We start from the raw sequence: 15,944 nt of genomic DNA on the forward strand, positions 1-15,944 counted from the left end.
CTTATGCATTCGTCATGGGAAATTTGATGTATGCCATGATAGCCACTCGTCTTGATATGGCATTTTCAATGGGACTTGTGGTACAATATACGGCTACACCTAGCAAGCAACATTAGGATGTCGTAAAGGATATCATGAGGCACCTTAAAGGCACTATAAATATGTGCATATATTATGGTGGCTAGGATATAAGAGTCATGGGATATACCAACTCTAATTATGTTGGATATGCAAACAGTGAGAAATCCATCTCTGGCTATGTCATCATTTTTGCTAGACGTGCTATTTCTTGGATTTCCAAGGTGCAAAAATGCACGGCCCTATCTACTACAAAGGCAAAGTATGTTGTAACCACTGATGCTCATAATGAGGCTCTCTACTTAAGTTGTCTGGTCATAGACTTGTATCACTTATGTAGTCCCTACATTGCATTTGGATACTAGAGTGCTATTCAGTTGGCTAAAAATCCAGTCTTCCATGTATTATGAATTTATCAAAGAGGTCATTGAGGATAAGTCCATCGAGCTTGTCTAGATCTCAATTGACCAAAATCATACAGATATGCTCTCTAAAAGTCTCTCAGTAGAGCATTTTGCCTTCCTTAGGACGCTGATGGGCATTGGATGAGATAACATCTTTTCTCATCCTATTGTATTTTATGTACATTTGTACTTTGTCACTTTTTTCTTGTTCTCCCCTCACTAAGGACACATTCACCTTTAATTGGAAGGTTGTTGGGGGGCACCTATGCCTACACCATCCATGTATTCACTATATTGGCAATATCCACACACATGTACATGCAAGTGGCGAACACCCATCATTGTCACTTCTTCATTCTTTATTCTTTCATGGATATTTGAATAAGGGAAGGTCAATCACATACTATGGCTATTAAAGTTCCCACATCTTGAGTCTCTCTCTCTTGCTCTCTTACTCTATCCACCATAGCTCACATCTCCGATGCGTTCACTTGCTCATGCTTTCACTCAAACTTTCCCTTTAATAATGGACTAATTAAAATACTTTTTCGCAAATTTACTGAAATCAATCAAAATTTAATTAGTAAATGGAGATGAGAAGATCGACACCCAAATGTCTTCGCATGTACCTCTATAATTGGCTTAAAAATATGTTATATCCATGGATATCATAGCCTTGGAAATAGGTCCCATAGACATTGTTTTGGGTTTTGATCATCTTCGATAGTTGGACAACATCCCAATGGAATTTTCTCATCCCTACATGGAATTTATGTGGGATAGACAACTGGTACATCTTGAGAGAGTCCAAAATAGAGAAGATTTTTAGCTTATAATTGCCAAAAAACTCAAAAATGAGTTCCAAAAGAGGTCCCAAATATTTGTTTTACATCTCAACAAAGAAAATATAGGACATTTCAAGAATCCAACAAAGTAATCAACCCTTAGAGTACTATCAAAGGAGTACAAGGATCTATTTCAAATTCCAACATCCCTTCCTCCAAAGAGAGTAGTTGACCATCCTATAGAATTAGAACCTAACTCTAATCCAATTAATAAACATCACTCTATATTCTCCAAATTGAAAGACAAGAAGTGGCTAAGCAAGTGAAGGATCAATTGAAAATGTGGTCTATAAAGCTAAGCTATAGTATTTATGTTGTGGTGGATAGACTCATTAGGGCAACACACCTCATTCCCACAAAGACACAATATATTGTCTCTCAAATGGCTAATCAATTTATGGAGCATATTTTCAAATTGCATGGATTACCTAAGCCATCATACATGATAGAAACACAAAGTTCAAGAGCAACTTTTGGCGAGTCTTTAATTGTATGGGTACGAAACAGTTAGCTCTATCCATAGTCTATATCATTCTCAAACCAATGGTCAATCAAAGAGAGTGAATAATTGGCTTAAGACATACTTGAGACATTATTGTCATGATGTGCAATATGCTTGGGACTCATGGCTCCACTTAGCCAAGTTCGGCCATAATAGTACCAACCACTTTAGCATTGGAGTTTCTCCCTTTAAGGCAATGTATGGATACAAGGTGCCCCTTCCAACAATCATGTTCAATGAGAAGATTCTCTCACGAATGCAATCCCTACTTTAGCAATGTAAAGTCAAGATCAAGAAGGCTTAGGACAAATAAAGTTACATGATGAAAAGTGAAGACCCATGAAATTTCAAGAGGGGGAATTAGTGTTGCTCCAGGTGTAAAAGTGAAGATATGCAACTCTCAGATGATTCTAGCAATAAACTTACACATAAGTACTATGGCCCTTATAAAGTCAGATGATTCTAGCAATAAACTTACACATAAGTACTATGACACATTAAGGAAACTTGGCTTATGGCTTGGAACTCCCTCTTTTCCAAGAATAGATAATGGTTTCCATGTCATCCAACTCAAACCCTTATCAATTCCCAAATTGAATACTTAAAAGTTGCCACCAATGGGGATGAAGAGGATTTAATCTAGTATACATTTTAGGATATCATAAGAGCATTAAAAAAAAGGCTAAAATCTCACTCTATTTAGGAATACTTGCTTGAGTTTTCATATCTCAAGGATGCTATTTCAACTAAAGAACGAGTCAACTATGGGCTCTATTTTACTACAAATTGCATATAAATAGCTCCATATGTTGGACCAACTTGAATTTTAATCTAACTTCAAAGAAATGGAACTTACATAATCTGAAAATGCTTGAAGTGAGCTTTCTTTGGACCTATAACATGCCCCTTTGGATTAGCCTATCAAAAGATACACTCAATTTCATACAATAGGGTCTATAGTAAGCAACACAATGTCTACTTTTTGGAAGAGCTCAACTTTACGAATCCACATGGATGTATACATGCCATACTTAGCCCTTTAGCTATAGATTCAATCATTTTCTTTCAAAATTCTTCAAGATCATTGGATTCTTTGTAATGCCAAAACAAAGTGCCCTGTTCAAATCCACTTCTTGAGGTATTTTATAATCAATCTTCTATTTTGTTTTTTAGGGGAAAAGTACTTGTGTGGGGATAGGTTGTAATGAAGTGGGAAAACGTAATTTTTTTAATCATAATTGAGACATACTTTGAGCCACATTGACCCAAGTATATAAGATGTAAGAGACTTATTTTTATCATCATATCATAATTTAAAAAGCGTCTTCATATTCTCTAACCTTTTCTCACAACTTTCATGGCTTCTTGCCTTCTCTCTCTCTCTCTCTCTCTCTCTCTCTCTCTCTCTCTCTCTCTCTCTCTCTCTCTCTCTCATGTCTTAGTCTTCTCTCCACTCAATATACTTTCTCTCTCTTCTCTATGTCCTCTTCTTACACTAGCAATGATACATGGCACAGTTAATCCTTCAACTACTAAATGGGTGTCCACACAAGTTGTTTGCTAATTGAACCACAACAATCAACTATATCTAGCTAATATCTTAGCTAGATGGTACCCTGTGATTACAGCTTTAAAGTTTGTGGGTTGTCTTTGAGATATGTATTTCATGATTACTTACCTACTTGTCCTCAAAATTGATTGCTTGATCCTTGGACCAAATATAAAAAGTTGAAGTTATCTTATCAAGCCCTCAAGTCCCTAAAATGACACCATACACTAAGAATGTTCGCGTAGAATGTTATATTCGTCACATGGCATTTAGAACATATCATTTAATGTTAGTATCCTCACATTACAAATAGTACTTACACAAATTGTTGCATCTATATTTTCACAAGTGTGTTGAGAGTTATGTTCCCTAATATACCTTCAACGATGAAAATATCAAAGTAAAGATTGTTCATTTCCCAAAAGATCAAAGAATGCGGATGCCTATTAATCTCTCAAAATCGAGGGACTCCAAAGATGCATGATGTGGTCTTGAAATTTAAATTTCCTCAACAAGATTTCTATTGGTACTTGATTTTGCCAAGATATCTAGGTCAAACATTAGGTCTGATGTCATTGCACTAGTGCTACTCCCATTCAAAGTGCTACTTGAAAGATTCAAGGTCTGGCTCTTTTGATACTCTAGAGTGGCACACTCAATATCATTCACTTTTATCTAGCCTTTTCCTCAATAGTAATAAGATAATGGCACAAAGTCTCCTCTGGAATTGTCAATGATAGGTAAAACCCCCAAACAAAAACCTTTTTTGCACCCTTCCAACATTATCTTGCATCTTTAAGCATGGGTCACAAGCTTGGCAACAATATTTGGACCAACATAGTATACATAATGTTTTGCATGTGCTATTATTAAAACGTGTATCTTCAATATATTATGCATAGTCAAACATGTATCTTCTCTATATGCATAGTGTATTGTATAGCAATGCCCATAGGGCATCAACCAACCTCTTGTAGGCTCTACCACTCCATTTGAGCCTTCAAACAAACCAAATCTTGCAATACTAAGAAGCATTTAGTTTGCTCCTGTGACTCACCATTTCTAGTTTTTCTCACAAAGACCACTTTGATTCTAACTTGCCTACTATCATCTTCTATACAAAAGACTTCATACAAGCACAAAAGATACTACAACACATTCTCCATTCTCAAGAGGAATACCATAATGCCATCATAGTTCAAGATTACTTAGTAAATAGACAGCCAAAAACATCCCACTTAAAGACCTAAAAGTCACAAATTGCCCAATTTTGTGATAACAAGGGAATCTCTAAGACATCTCCACTTAATATTGATATATCAAATCTTTATATAACATTTACATATATGTACATGACTTGAGGAAAGAAGTGTTTCAAAAACGTATATTTTGCTGAGTAAAACAGCATTTGATAAGAAAAACAGCCATCAAATTTAGGGCTTTGGGGCCATCCCTAGTATAATGTATAAGTCAAAGGACTGCCAAGATAGACTTCAACGAGAATTGACATGATCTCTACTTTTAAAGGGAATATGTGATATACTTAAATAATATATAGGACCTTAAAATAAAGGAGTCAGCTTTAACAACAAACTCTAAACTTGCACAAGCTGGATTTAAACCCAGTAAACCGAAAAAGGCTATTGCATCATTCCATGGCTGATGGGAAAGAAATCTCTGCATACAGGTACCTGCATATAAATAAAAAGGCTATTGCATCATCCATGACTGATGGGAAAGAGAGCTCTGCCTAAACCTACCCTGCATATAAGAAAAAAAGGCCACTGCATCATCCATGACTGATGGGAAAGAGAGCTCAGCCTAAACCTACCCTGCATATAAGCATGTCACTCCTGGGACGCTCTCATGTGGCGACATAGTCTGCTCCCTATAAAACCAGGGTTACACTCCCACAAACACATGAATTGATATCAATTCATCTAAAATGGCAATCTCTTCAGGCACAAAAACATTAAGCACAATTTTTAACGAGTATGCAGACTTTCGAATTCATAACATATTGGTATTTAGAACACTCGTAATGACAAAAATAATATACAAGCTGATGAGGCAAAATCCCCAGAATCGAGGGACTATAAATTTAGACAATATCACCACCAGCAAGGAGCCAAGCAGGCTCACAAAGAGAAACCCAAATGCAACCACGATGCTTGGGTTGTAATCCAGGAGATAGGGCGCAGGATGCATCCGGGCAGATTTCATGGTGAGAGCAATGCCAAACCCTACAAGCATGTTGAACATGGGCCCTGCAAAGCAGCCTGCCATGGCCATGGCCGGCTGCCCGGCCCTTGCCACCGCCACATCGGCCACCAGGTCTCCAATGGAGTTCCCCCAGGCCAGCACTGTCAAACCTAGTAGTGCAGAAGGCACCTTCAGAATCGTCCCCAGTGCAGCCAGACACCCTAGCAGCTCCCCTGCTACCATAGAGATCCAGAAAACACTCATCACAAATGCAGTCGCAGTCGCAATTGGTTGCTCGGTCCGTGGCTGTTCCTTTGTGATGATAAAATGCACAGCCCCTAGAATGGAGCCTTGCAGAAGAATGATGAACCACAGGGGAGGATTAAGCCCTGGTACAAGAAAGACCATCCGCCGGAAAGGTGAAATGGCTGAGCCTATAATGTATAGGAAGATTAAGGGGCAAAATACAAGATTAGCAGATGCGTAGATGCGATTCCAATTGGAAAGATCCACTGCTGGGATAGTCGACCGGAGTGCTACTTCCACAGGAAGCTGCCATAGCAGACGGATCTGCAGAAGCGAAGTACGCACATTAGAGGCTAATATTAGAAGCCATTATAGAACCTTACAAGATGTTTGATACCGAATGAACACCTTAAGCATCATACGTGGCTCAACTTCGATCATAATTCATGTAGAAGTGATCCAAAACGAGAGCACACCCTTGCAGAACCACAACTCCAAGAGTGCATGCAGACCAAGCAGGAAAACACGTCCATCTATGCATATACATTTGTAAATTGTCGAAGCAATCCTAGCTTGATGCGTCACAAGCACATATACAAGGAGTTTTCAACATTTTCCCATGTGGAAAAAAAGGCTCTTATCCATTGTTTTCCCCTGTAATATTCAATCCCCGGGTGGCACCACACACCTGCAGTTGGGGGCAAGGGGTTGCGGCCCCAAAATGGAGGCGGCACACACCTAGCTAGGTGCGGTTGGGTGCAAGAGGTTGCCGACCCCGAAAAGGAGCTGTTTCCCCTTGTATTAATCTATAGTGTTTAACATCATGAGCTTCGGCTTGAAAGGCACCACACACCTAGCTAGGTGAAGTTGGGGGTAAGAGGCATGCCCACAACCACGCCTAGCTAGGTATGTGGCGCGCGCCTCCCTTGCAGAAGCTCACGGATGATTGTTCCAATTCGCATTGAAGCCTACCAGTTGTACAATCAAATTAGGCATGCAGCAATTAGATGTATGCCAATTTTACCTTCAAAGCTTGCTTGCAGACACTGCAGTCTCTGCGATCGCTGCAAAGCACAGATGCTATCAGTCCAACAAGCACACTAAGAAGATTCCTGGATGCCTTTATCTCTTGCCTGGGCACGCTTTCTTCCACATCAAAGACCTGGATTCGGCTCTCTCCATCATACATTCCACCTGGAGTAGGAGGGGCACATTGCTTCTTCTGCAATGTGGTTATGACCTGATCAGAATATGTTGGTCAATCCCACTGTTTCTAACGAGGCACAATAAGTCTGCTTATTAGATTCAACCAAATGAATTACCGGGGTGGCGTCTTCCTCCTGCGGATCTGCCTTAGGGCGAGCAGCTGATGAGAAGCTTTCGGCCTTCGCAGGAGCTTGATCCATGGCGAATACAGTAATGACAAAGACAAGGTACAGCAAGACGAGTCCTGAGGACTGCCAGACGCGAACCTTACCGCTCAGGTAGACGCAGAACATGAGGGATGCAGCCAGGATGTAGAAGCAGACATCTCTGATGAAGGGCAAGGGTTTGAGGGGGAAGGGAGCCGCGGCCAGGGCCACGAATCCCACCACGAAGGCGGACACGAACAGGCCCGCGCTGACAATGGCGCCGAGGCCCATGCGGGCGTTGTCTCCCCAGACGGCCGCGATGGAGGCGAAGAAATCAGGCGCGCCATTGCCGAGGGCCAGCAGGGTCACCCCGCCCGTGCTCGCCGTCAGGCGCATCATCTCGGCCAGCCGCCCCACCACGGGCGAGAAGTAGTTCCCCGCCGCGTGGGCTAGAATGTAGAAGAAGAACGCCACCAGGGCCAGCAGCACAGGCACGGACAGCCATGGGCGCGAGTCCAGGACGCAGGCGTGCAGGGCCAAGTAGTTGACGATGCTCCTCTGATCGGAAGGCATCTTGCAAGGCGAATAATCCGCCATGGATTCTGTAATGACAAGGCTTAGCAGCTCCCGGCCGCTGCTGGCGGGGCTAGGGTTTGCTGCAGCTGCCATTGCCGTTGAAGAAGCTGCTGCGGGAGGCAGGAAATTGTGTCCGATGAGGAAGAGGAGCAGGAGAGAAGCACCATTGCAGCGTATGGCTGCAGGGGAAGACCGCATTGAGAGTCTTCGATAGCAGAAGAGCATTTTTACCGTTGAATCCTGTTTTGAGTGGACGAGCCACCCTGTCGGATCCGCCATGGACGCGGCATCCTCTCCTCGAAGCTCCTTTTTGTGCGTGTTTGAGATACGGAGAAGAGAGCGCACTATAGTAGCTGGTGGAAGCAGTCCCTACTTGTGACTGATGTGTTTATTGGAGAGAGAAAATTACATATGCTGATCTTTTTCATGTGGCTTTATTATTCTCTTCTCATGATTGAGCAAACCATAATACCATTGTTCATGGAAACTAAAGGTTTAATGGAAACTGAATTGAAATTTTTATAAAAGTTACAATAAAGGAGAAGTGCCTTTTAAACTCTCCGAGCAAATTTAAGTCCCATTAATTTTATTTTCAATATTACCTTGGCCTGCATACCAATGGCTTCACATGCAATATTGTACTCGGGAGCTTATGGGAGCTTGCCATGGAGCTTTTGCAAAGGGTGAGTAGGAAGGGTGAAGGAGATGTCAAGATGTCGAAGTGTAGCATCAACTAGGAGGTGAGCTTGCTCAATGCATACGGAAGCTCCAAAGTTGTGCTTAAGAGAAAGCAAGAGGGGACAACTTTTGATGAAGTCAACAACGAATCCTGGGCTACATCATGCAATTTAGTTCCAAAGCCATGCTGGCATTTTGCATAGGTATTCTCCCAAGCCTATGGATGTAGCTTCTTTGTCCAATGCACGAAGGAAGCGATGCAAAAGGTCCTATCTTAGGGTGTGTATTTTTGGGGTCTCAACTTGCTATATGTCATGCCTTGGCAACCAATCAACCTAGTCTACATAATGCATTTTGCCTTGGCAACTGCTCAAACATACTTGGAGCAAGTTTGTAGAAACATCCTAAAATTGGGGCCTATGGGGTTGCTATTACATAGAGTGTCCAAATGCAAAAGAAGAGGTTGAAGAAGCCAAGGCAAAAGTACTTGGTTTGAGGTGGCTAAGAGCCAAAAAATTTAGAGAAATGACGAGGGGAGAGCAAAGGATGACAATGGCTGGCAACTAGTCAATCGACACACAAGGAAGATGGTAGGAGAAAAACAAAACTTAGAGCCATGAGAAAGTACTTAGAACAAACCTCCTCAAATCGGTAATTTTTGAAACAAACCCTCAATTTTGAAAGGTATTAGAGACCACACTAATGCTTTCACTAATATTAATAGGGTGGCACTTAATCATCTTGACTAGGCTACTTAAGATGATGGAGAGGTTTGTTATATCCATGATCTTTAGGATGATCCATTTTAAGGACTCGATCCCACATGAGATCATCATAGTTGAGTTAGGGGCTATATTGATTATAGTGGAGGCCCTCACTCAATCACTCTCATTCATAGACAATCCATGGGATCTATCCAAATATAAATATGCATGACTAGCCCTTGAGTTTTGTTGACATCTAGAGAGGGAGATACCTCATGTTGACATGTCTAGATATTGGCTTAATTTAAGCTACATGGCTTAAGTATGGACAGATTGCCCTCCTTCTAGTATTCCCTTGATGTGCCATTTCATATGAATTTAGAATGGATGTGGGCTATCCAAGTTTCTCCTTGCTTGCTCTAAGCATCAATAGAACATCATCTATGAAACTCTAACCTATAGTTTGTCTTCCTTCGTATCCAAATCCCTCTAGCTTGCCCATTTGAGTCATCTTATCCAAGTAGCAAAAAAATGGATGCATATCTATTGTGAATAGGAGTGGGTTTAAGGGATAGTCTTGCTGCGATCCCTTCTTAATTTTGAAGAAAGCGATGATGATCAATTATACTATGTTTCTAATCAGTTAGGCCTTTTGTAATAGCTCAATTTTGTTGCAAAGCCAAATGCCCTGTAGTTTAACACAATGTATATTCACATGCAAGAAGGTACAACCACTAAATGCCATGCAACTTATATTCTTAGCTCATGATCACTACAAGATATAGATCTTATACCGATGTTTAAAGCGACGAAAATACAAACAACAAAATTTGCTCCCGTCGTTGCAAAAAGCGTTGTTATTGACGACGCCATAGAAACGTCGCTATTGGCGTCGCTATATGCATCGCATATAGCGATGCATATAGCGACGCAACCAGTGAATTTGCGACGCGCATAACGAGGCCAATAGCAACGTGAGCAATAAATTTGCGACGCAAATAGTGACGGTAACAGGGAAAAAAAAATTGTGGCAGGGCAGCTATAGCACTGTGTACTGTATGAGAGCCATACAAAATAGTTTCTGCACTACTGCATACAAAGCACTTGCAAACAAAAAGAATGTATACTGAAATCATAAAACTAATACATGAAATAAATACATGATCGCATAAAATGTGATTGGTACAATCATGAAAGGATATCACTAATACATAGAAAATGTCTACATAGATCAAGCGACTAAAAACTAAAGATGTGTGAGCTCCAAGGATCCAAAGGCGAGCTATAAATCCTTGTCCCCCAAAAGCTCGTCCCGTCGCAAAGGAGCATCGAACGAATTCTGCAGAAAAAGAAACAACATATCAATCCACCATACACTAATGCATTCAAATATCTCATGGTAACTACGAACAAGAAAGATGAGTGACTTACAGGGCCGCCACGTCTATACAATCGGTCGATCAATGCATTGAGACCGTGCCTCTCTGCATATCGAGTCTCAGGGCCTTGCGGATCGCGATTTGTAATGGAGTGCTGCAAAGAAAACAAAATGCCAACTGTTAGAAACATGATTGTCAATACAAAGAATATTTCAAAAAAACAAACAAGCAAAACATAAGAGAAACTTACAAAGTCCTCCAAATATGTCCTGTGGCCGCCACTCCCAAGATGATGGACCACTCCGGCCTCGAGTCGTGCCCTCGTCGCCTCCCGCTCTGCTGACTCCAATGTCCTGGCGAATCTATAGCCTCCTCCCTCAGTCGGCGCCAGTCGTCTGCATCTAACCACTCGGGCTTTGCAGCCCCACTCTTGATTGCCTTGCGTGCGTCGGATCGTCTATGTGACATGTATGCACGCATGCAATCCATCATCCAGCCCGTAGAGAATCTATCTACTGCGGCTGGCACTGGAAACTCCTCGTGCAAGGATGCTACTATGTAGTCCTTGCTCCCCTCCGGTATGTTCTTCCAATGATCCAGGACGTTGTGCCGAAAAACTTGTTGGCACAACTCTCTCATGCGAGCCATCACCCTTCTCCCCTCATCATTCATGATGATGGCTCCTGACTTACTATCAACCAGGTATCCATAACCCCTAGGAGTCTGTCTAAGATGGGTCCTCTCCCATCTCTGTCCACGCTCCTGGGCATATCCAGGAGACCCCTCTACATCCGATGTACCGACGGGAGTAAGCTCTCTCGGAGTGGCACTCAAAGGGGTGCCACCTGCTGATGGCTGCGCAAAAGCCGGAGTAACTGGAGTAGACGTCCCCACAGGTGTGACAAATCCTGGAGGTGACGCAGCTCCAGCTGAATGACAAGACGGAGACGCCACATCCGTGTCTCCACAGCAGCACCCCCTGATCCCGATGCAGTCCCTCCCTCTAGCCCAAGTCGTGAGCGTCGAGATCGTCTGCTCGAAGCTGAAGCATCTGATCACGCTGAAGCAGATCTAGCAGAGCGCCCTAACGAAGAACGAGACAGCTCCTGGTTTGCCATCTCTCTGAATCTCGCAAGCTGGTCTGGAGACATGCGTGCCATCATGTCTTGAAACTCCTCATCGCTCATCCCTCGACTCATCCTGAAAATGTCACTTGCACAGATAAAAAATGGTGTTAGAATAATCAATTTAAACTATACAAAGCATAGTAATATAAATCATTTTTGAAAAATCCCTCTTAAAATGCATATCTTATGTACCTTTATGGAAGATCTAAATAACGAATTGAGTAATACAATTCTCCAAGAATGAAGTATTCTATGGTCCCATGTTAATCTCCTGACACAACTCTGCATACACTGGAAGGTCGATAGACATGTCACCACAAAAGAACGAGTCTGCCTCGTTCTCAAAAAATTCTTGGACTACTGTATTTCCATCATTGTTAGCCGATGCGGGCTCCAAGCTTGCGGTGGCCTCCACCCCTTGTAATATCGACCCCTGGAACATTGCTTTGATCATATACTCTCGCACTTTAAGGAGTTGAAGGTATAACATACCGCCATCGAGGTTATCGGAGGTTTGGATAGAAGATTACCTGTTCACAAACACGTACAAAGCGAGTTCAAACCATTGTGACATAAACCATGTCGTATTACAATTAGCAAGCAAATGACTCTATGCACCTGTTCACAATGGGCCGGCAACACAAAGGTGTCGCACAAATCCGTCCATTTTTTTTCAGAATCTATTTCGAGAAATCCAGATGGACCTCGTCGAACTATTGCTCTAGCTCCTCCAAGTACCACTTTGAACCACTGCACATCGAATAGTATCATGGAGCTACGGTAATCCACCGTAATAATACTTTGCAAGTTTCCAAAATACTCCATCTTATCCACAACCGTGTTCGGATCCATTGCTCGTCGCCGGCTCTCTTGCTCAAACCTTGCCATGACACCACAGTCCATTGTGGAGCGGATTTTGTCAATATGCTCCACGCGAAAATGCCATCCGTGCGACCACGCTACACTATATATTTTGTACTGTACATTGAAACACTCAAATTAGATGTCGCATATAAAATTTAGATACGACATATTCTAAACCCCTCATCACCTTTGGACTACATCCCCTCGAGAACTCCCACTCCTCCATTGAGACCTTTGTCCCTTCGTTGGATGCTGCAGTCAAGGCTCCATGCAGCCATCGTGTTGACATAAACCGTGGCATCTCCTCCATGCCTTCGGGATATCGAATCGGTCGATGACGCATACTGCGTCGGAATTTAGCTCGCGCTTCCTCTCGATCTTGCCTTACAATCTGGTACTTGGCGAGCCACGTCTCCATGGAGGCATGGTGCAACATACAAAAGCGATTCACCTTCTCTTCCATTGAGGCATCCATTCTTTTTTCTACCCCATTTCCAACCACCACATCTCCAGTCAGTCTATCATCATCCTTCAGCGTCCATAGCATTTCATTGTTTGGTTCCACCGTTGGTAGCCATTGTGAGATATGCACTAACGCCTCTGACACCAACCAACCTTCCGCCATGCTACCTTCTGGACGAGCTCGTTGTCGCACAAAGCCTTTCAAGGTTTTCATGAAGCGCTCCAGGAAGAACATCCATCGAGTATGGACAGGTCCAGCAATCTCCACGTCCACAAGATACACAAGAAGGTGAACTTGTATCGTGAGCATGCTAGTGGGCAGGTATTTCTCAAAGAGACTGACCGTCTCCACTGCTCCTCACCTCGCGGATTCAATAGAGGACGTCTTAATCTCTTTCTGTGAGATCGATTGCACCAAAGTCGACAACTTGTAAATGGCCCCGCGAATTTCTAGAGTAAGGCATCATGCGATCGCGATCGGTAGGACAAACTGCCACAAATGAGAAAGCATTATGAATAATGGCCACTTTTCAAATTGCAAAATGCCCACGCTAATTACAATCCATTCTGTTCACAAACCTGACATATCTTATGCCAATCATGGGATTTTAGCCCCGACAATTGGTCATCTTTAGAAAATGCGGACCTGAGAGAACGCATCATACCCGTCGGAGTGCGGATAGACTTGATTACTTGCTTCACAATGCACTCTTCTTTGGTGAACAAAACCCAAGGAGCGTGAGGAAGCTGCACTCCCCCTTCAGCACTCGACTGTGGCCAAAAGCGCCTCCATCTTACCTACCTCCTTCATCCATTCGTGACCCTATAGTGTCTCTCTTTCCTGTGATGTAGTCCCATAGCAAGCTGCCCACATTCTTAAAAATATGCATGGGATCCAACAAGTGGTTGACCTGTAAGTGGGTTTAATATGGCAACTCATAGAAAACTGAGAACCGTCGCATTCCATTTGGATGTGATTCCGGGTTTACCATTTTCAGCTCGTACCAGCTTGCAGCGTTCATACGTGTTGGAGGTCATCCAAGAAAACCTTCCCTGCGTTCATGATCCTCCGGCAAGAAAGCGGCGTGTCCTTGATATACCATCTTCTTCATGGTTCGTGACCTTCAGGAGTCTAACTGTGGCCCACACAATGGACATGCATGATAACCTGAGGTAACCAGACCTGTAAGGCGAGCCACGACCTAGTGAATACTTGATTGAATGAAATAAAATATAGATATTACCAGCGAGAACGGAGGTCTGCTCACCTGAGCACTCTCCCAATCCCGAAAAGTCATGCATCGTCCACATGAGAATGGCTCGAATGTTGGCTGACCGCCGACCATCGCGCCTGCTCATATCTTGCACAGTGACCCCCTCCTCCTACAAAATCTTAAGCTCATCGACTAATGGACGAAGATACACGTCCATATTTTTTACTTTGTAGCGGCCCGGGACGAGCAAGCTAAGGATGAGATGTCCTTTCTTCGTAGAAAGCCATGGAGGGATGTTGTAGTTGACAAGCACTATAGGCCACACACTGTAAGAAGTCGAGCGCAAACCGAATGGGTTCACACCATCCATGGCGAGACCGAGCCGAAGATTCCTTGGCTCTTGCGCAAAGCCTGGGAAGGTAGAGTCAATATGGCTCCATGCGCGCGAATCCGCTGATATTCGTTGAACTCCATCCGTGGACCTATTCTGCACATTGCACGTTGTCAAGCTTGCCATGCCAGACGTGAGAAACATGCGGTTTATGTGGGGGATGAGCGGAAAGTGTCTGAGAACTTTTTGAGGGATGGTTTGTCCTTGCAAGTCCTGTCGATACCTGTGAGCACCACACTTTGGACATGTCTCCATAGTCTCGTATTCATCTCGAAACAGTATGTAGTCGTTGAAACATGCATGGATGTTATTGTAGTCCATGCCAAGCTTTCGTAAAACATATCGTGCATCATCACGAGACTCAAGCATGGTATTTGTAGGTGGTAATATATGATATTTCAATAACCTGAAAAAAAATCATAAATCACCTTGAAAAAGCACAAATGTTTGCAATAATACTGTAAAAAATAAATAAATCAATGAAGCCTATATGCAAGGTACCTGAATAACTCAGTCACACTCGTATCGCTCCAACCGTATTTTGCTTGCACACTTAAGAGTGCAAGCAATGTCTTTAACCGAGATACTCAGCACCCATCATATAATGGTATGGATGCTTCCTCTCTAAGCAGGTCAGATGTCTCAACATCCATGGGAATCAATGCATCGATCATTGCCTCCATCTCAGGCTCCAAGATTGTAGGTAGGTCGGGAAGGTTGTCTGTCTCCTCTGGCATTGGCGGTATAGATGGGCCTTGTGAGTGGTGGATTGGCTACTGCAATCCATCCATCGCACGTCCACGAACTCTTCTAATTGGCCGCAAAGGGTGCACTCCCCCTTGGGTCGAGACATCACCCCCCTGGATAGAAAATTTGCCAACAAGACCCAATCTTATTGTGTATGGTTTTCAATTAGCTTGTGAGTACAATGCATGATTGATATTAACTTCAAATTACCGTTTGCTGAAAATCCACAATCGCCTGATCAATGATCTCAGATTGAAACTTGCCAAATCATCGTACGTGTTCTATAGACAATCGACGTTTTCGTCTAATTGCCAACTTGCATTGAGAGCAAGGACATGGGACACGCTGATTAAGATACATCTCGCGATCTTGAACAATAAGACCTTCTTCGTTTTCCATCTTATCTACATTATAGCAAACATGGCTTAAATGGATAGCTTTATGGAGATGTACGTCAAGTTGCAAGTTGACCATAAATCTTGCATTGTACATAGTAGTTGAGAGATTTTTTGATGTTATATCTCGGCCTTGTATCATGCTCAAGGATTTGTTTGTCCCGGTAGATAATTATTCGTTATTGTAAAAAACTGCACTAGAGGGCTTTGAGTATAAGTAATCCATTTA

The 15,944-nt window shown here is 42.8% G+C and overlaps 1 protein-coding gene across 2 annotated transcripts; it reads right to left on the minus strand.

Annotated features, from left to right (window-relative positions):
• Positions 1 to 5,064: 5,064 nt before the first annotated feature.
• Positions 5,065 to 8,105, minus strand: CAX11 (cation exchanger 11). 2 transcript variants are annotated; one of them, XM_087664587.1, is made up of 3 exons: positions 7,149 to 8,105; positions 6,851 to 7,048; positions 5,065 to 6,150 (listed from the first exon to the last, which is right to left on the minus strand). In XM_087664587.1, the coding sequence occupies exons 1-3, from the start codon at positions 8,031 to 8,033 to the stop codon at positions 5,389 to 5,391; spliced, it is 1,845 nt and encodes a 614-aa protein (XP_087520713.1). In that variant the 5' UTR covers positions 8,034 to 8,105; the 3' UTR covers positions 5,065 to 5,388. The 2 variants fall into 2 exon arrangements, with proteins under 2 accessions (XP_087520713.1, XP_087520712.1); XM_087664586.1 differs by having other exon boundaries at positions 5,068 to 6,150; positions 6,851 to 7,066.
• Between the last annotated feature and the right edge of the window lie 7,839 nt (positions 8,106 to 15,944).

The sequence above is a fragment of the Lygodium microphyllum genome, chromosome 23 (assembly GCF_053477565.2).
Source record: "Lygodium microphyllum isolate KBCC chromosome 23, Lygodium_microphyllum_v1.1.10, whole genome shotgun sequence".
NCBI lineage: Eukaryota > Viridiplantae > Streptophyta > Polypodiopsida > Schizaeales > Lygodiaceae > Lygodium > Lygodium microphyllum.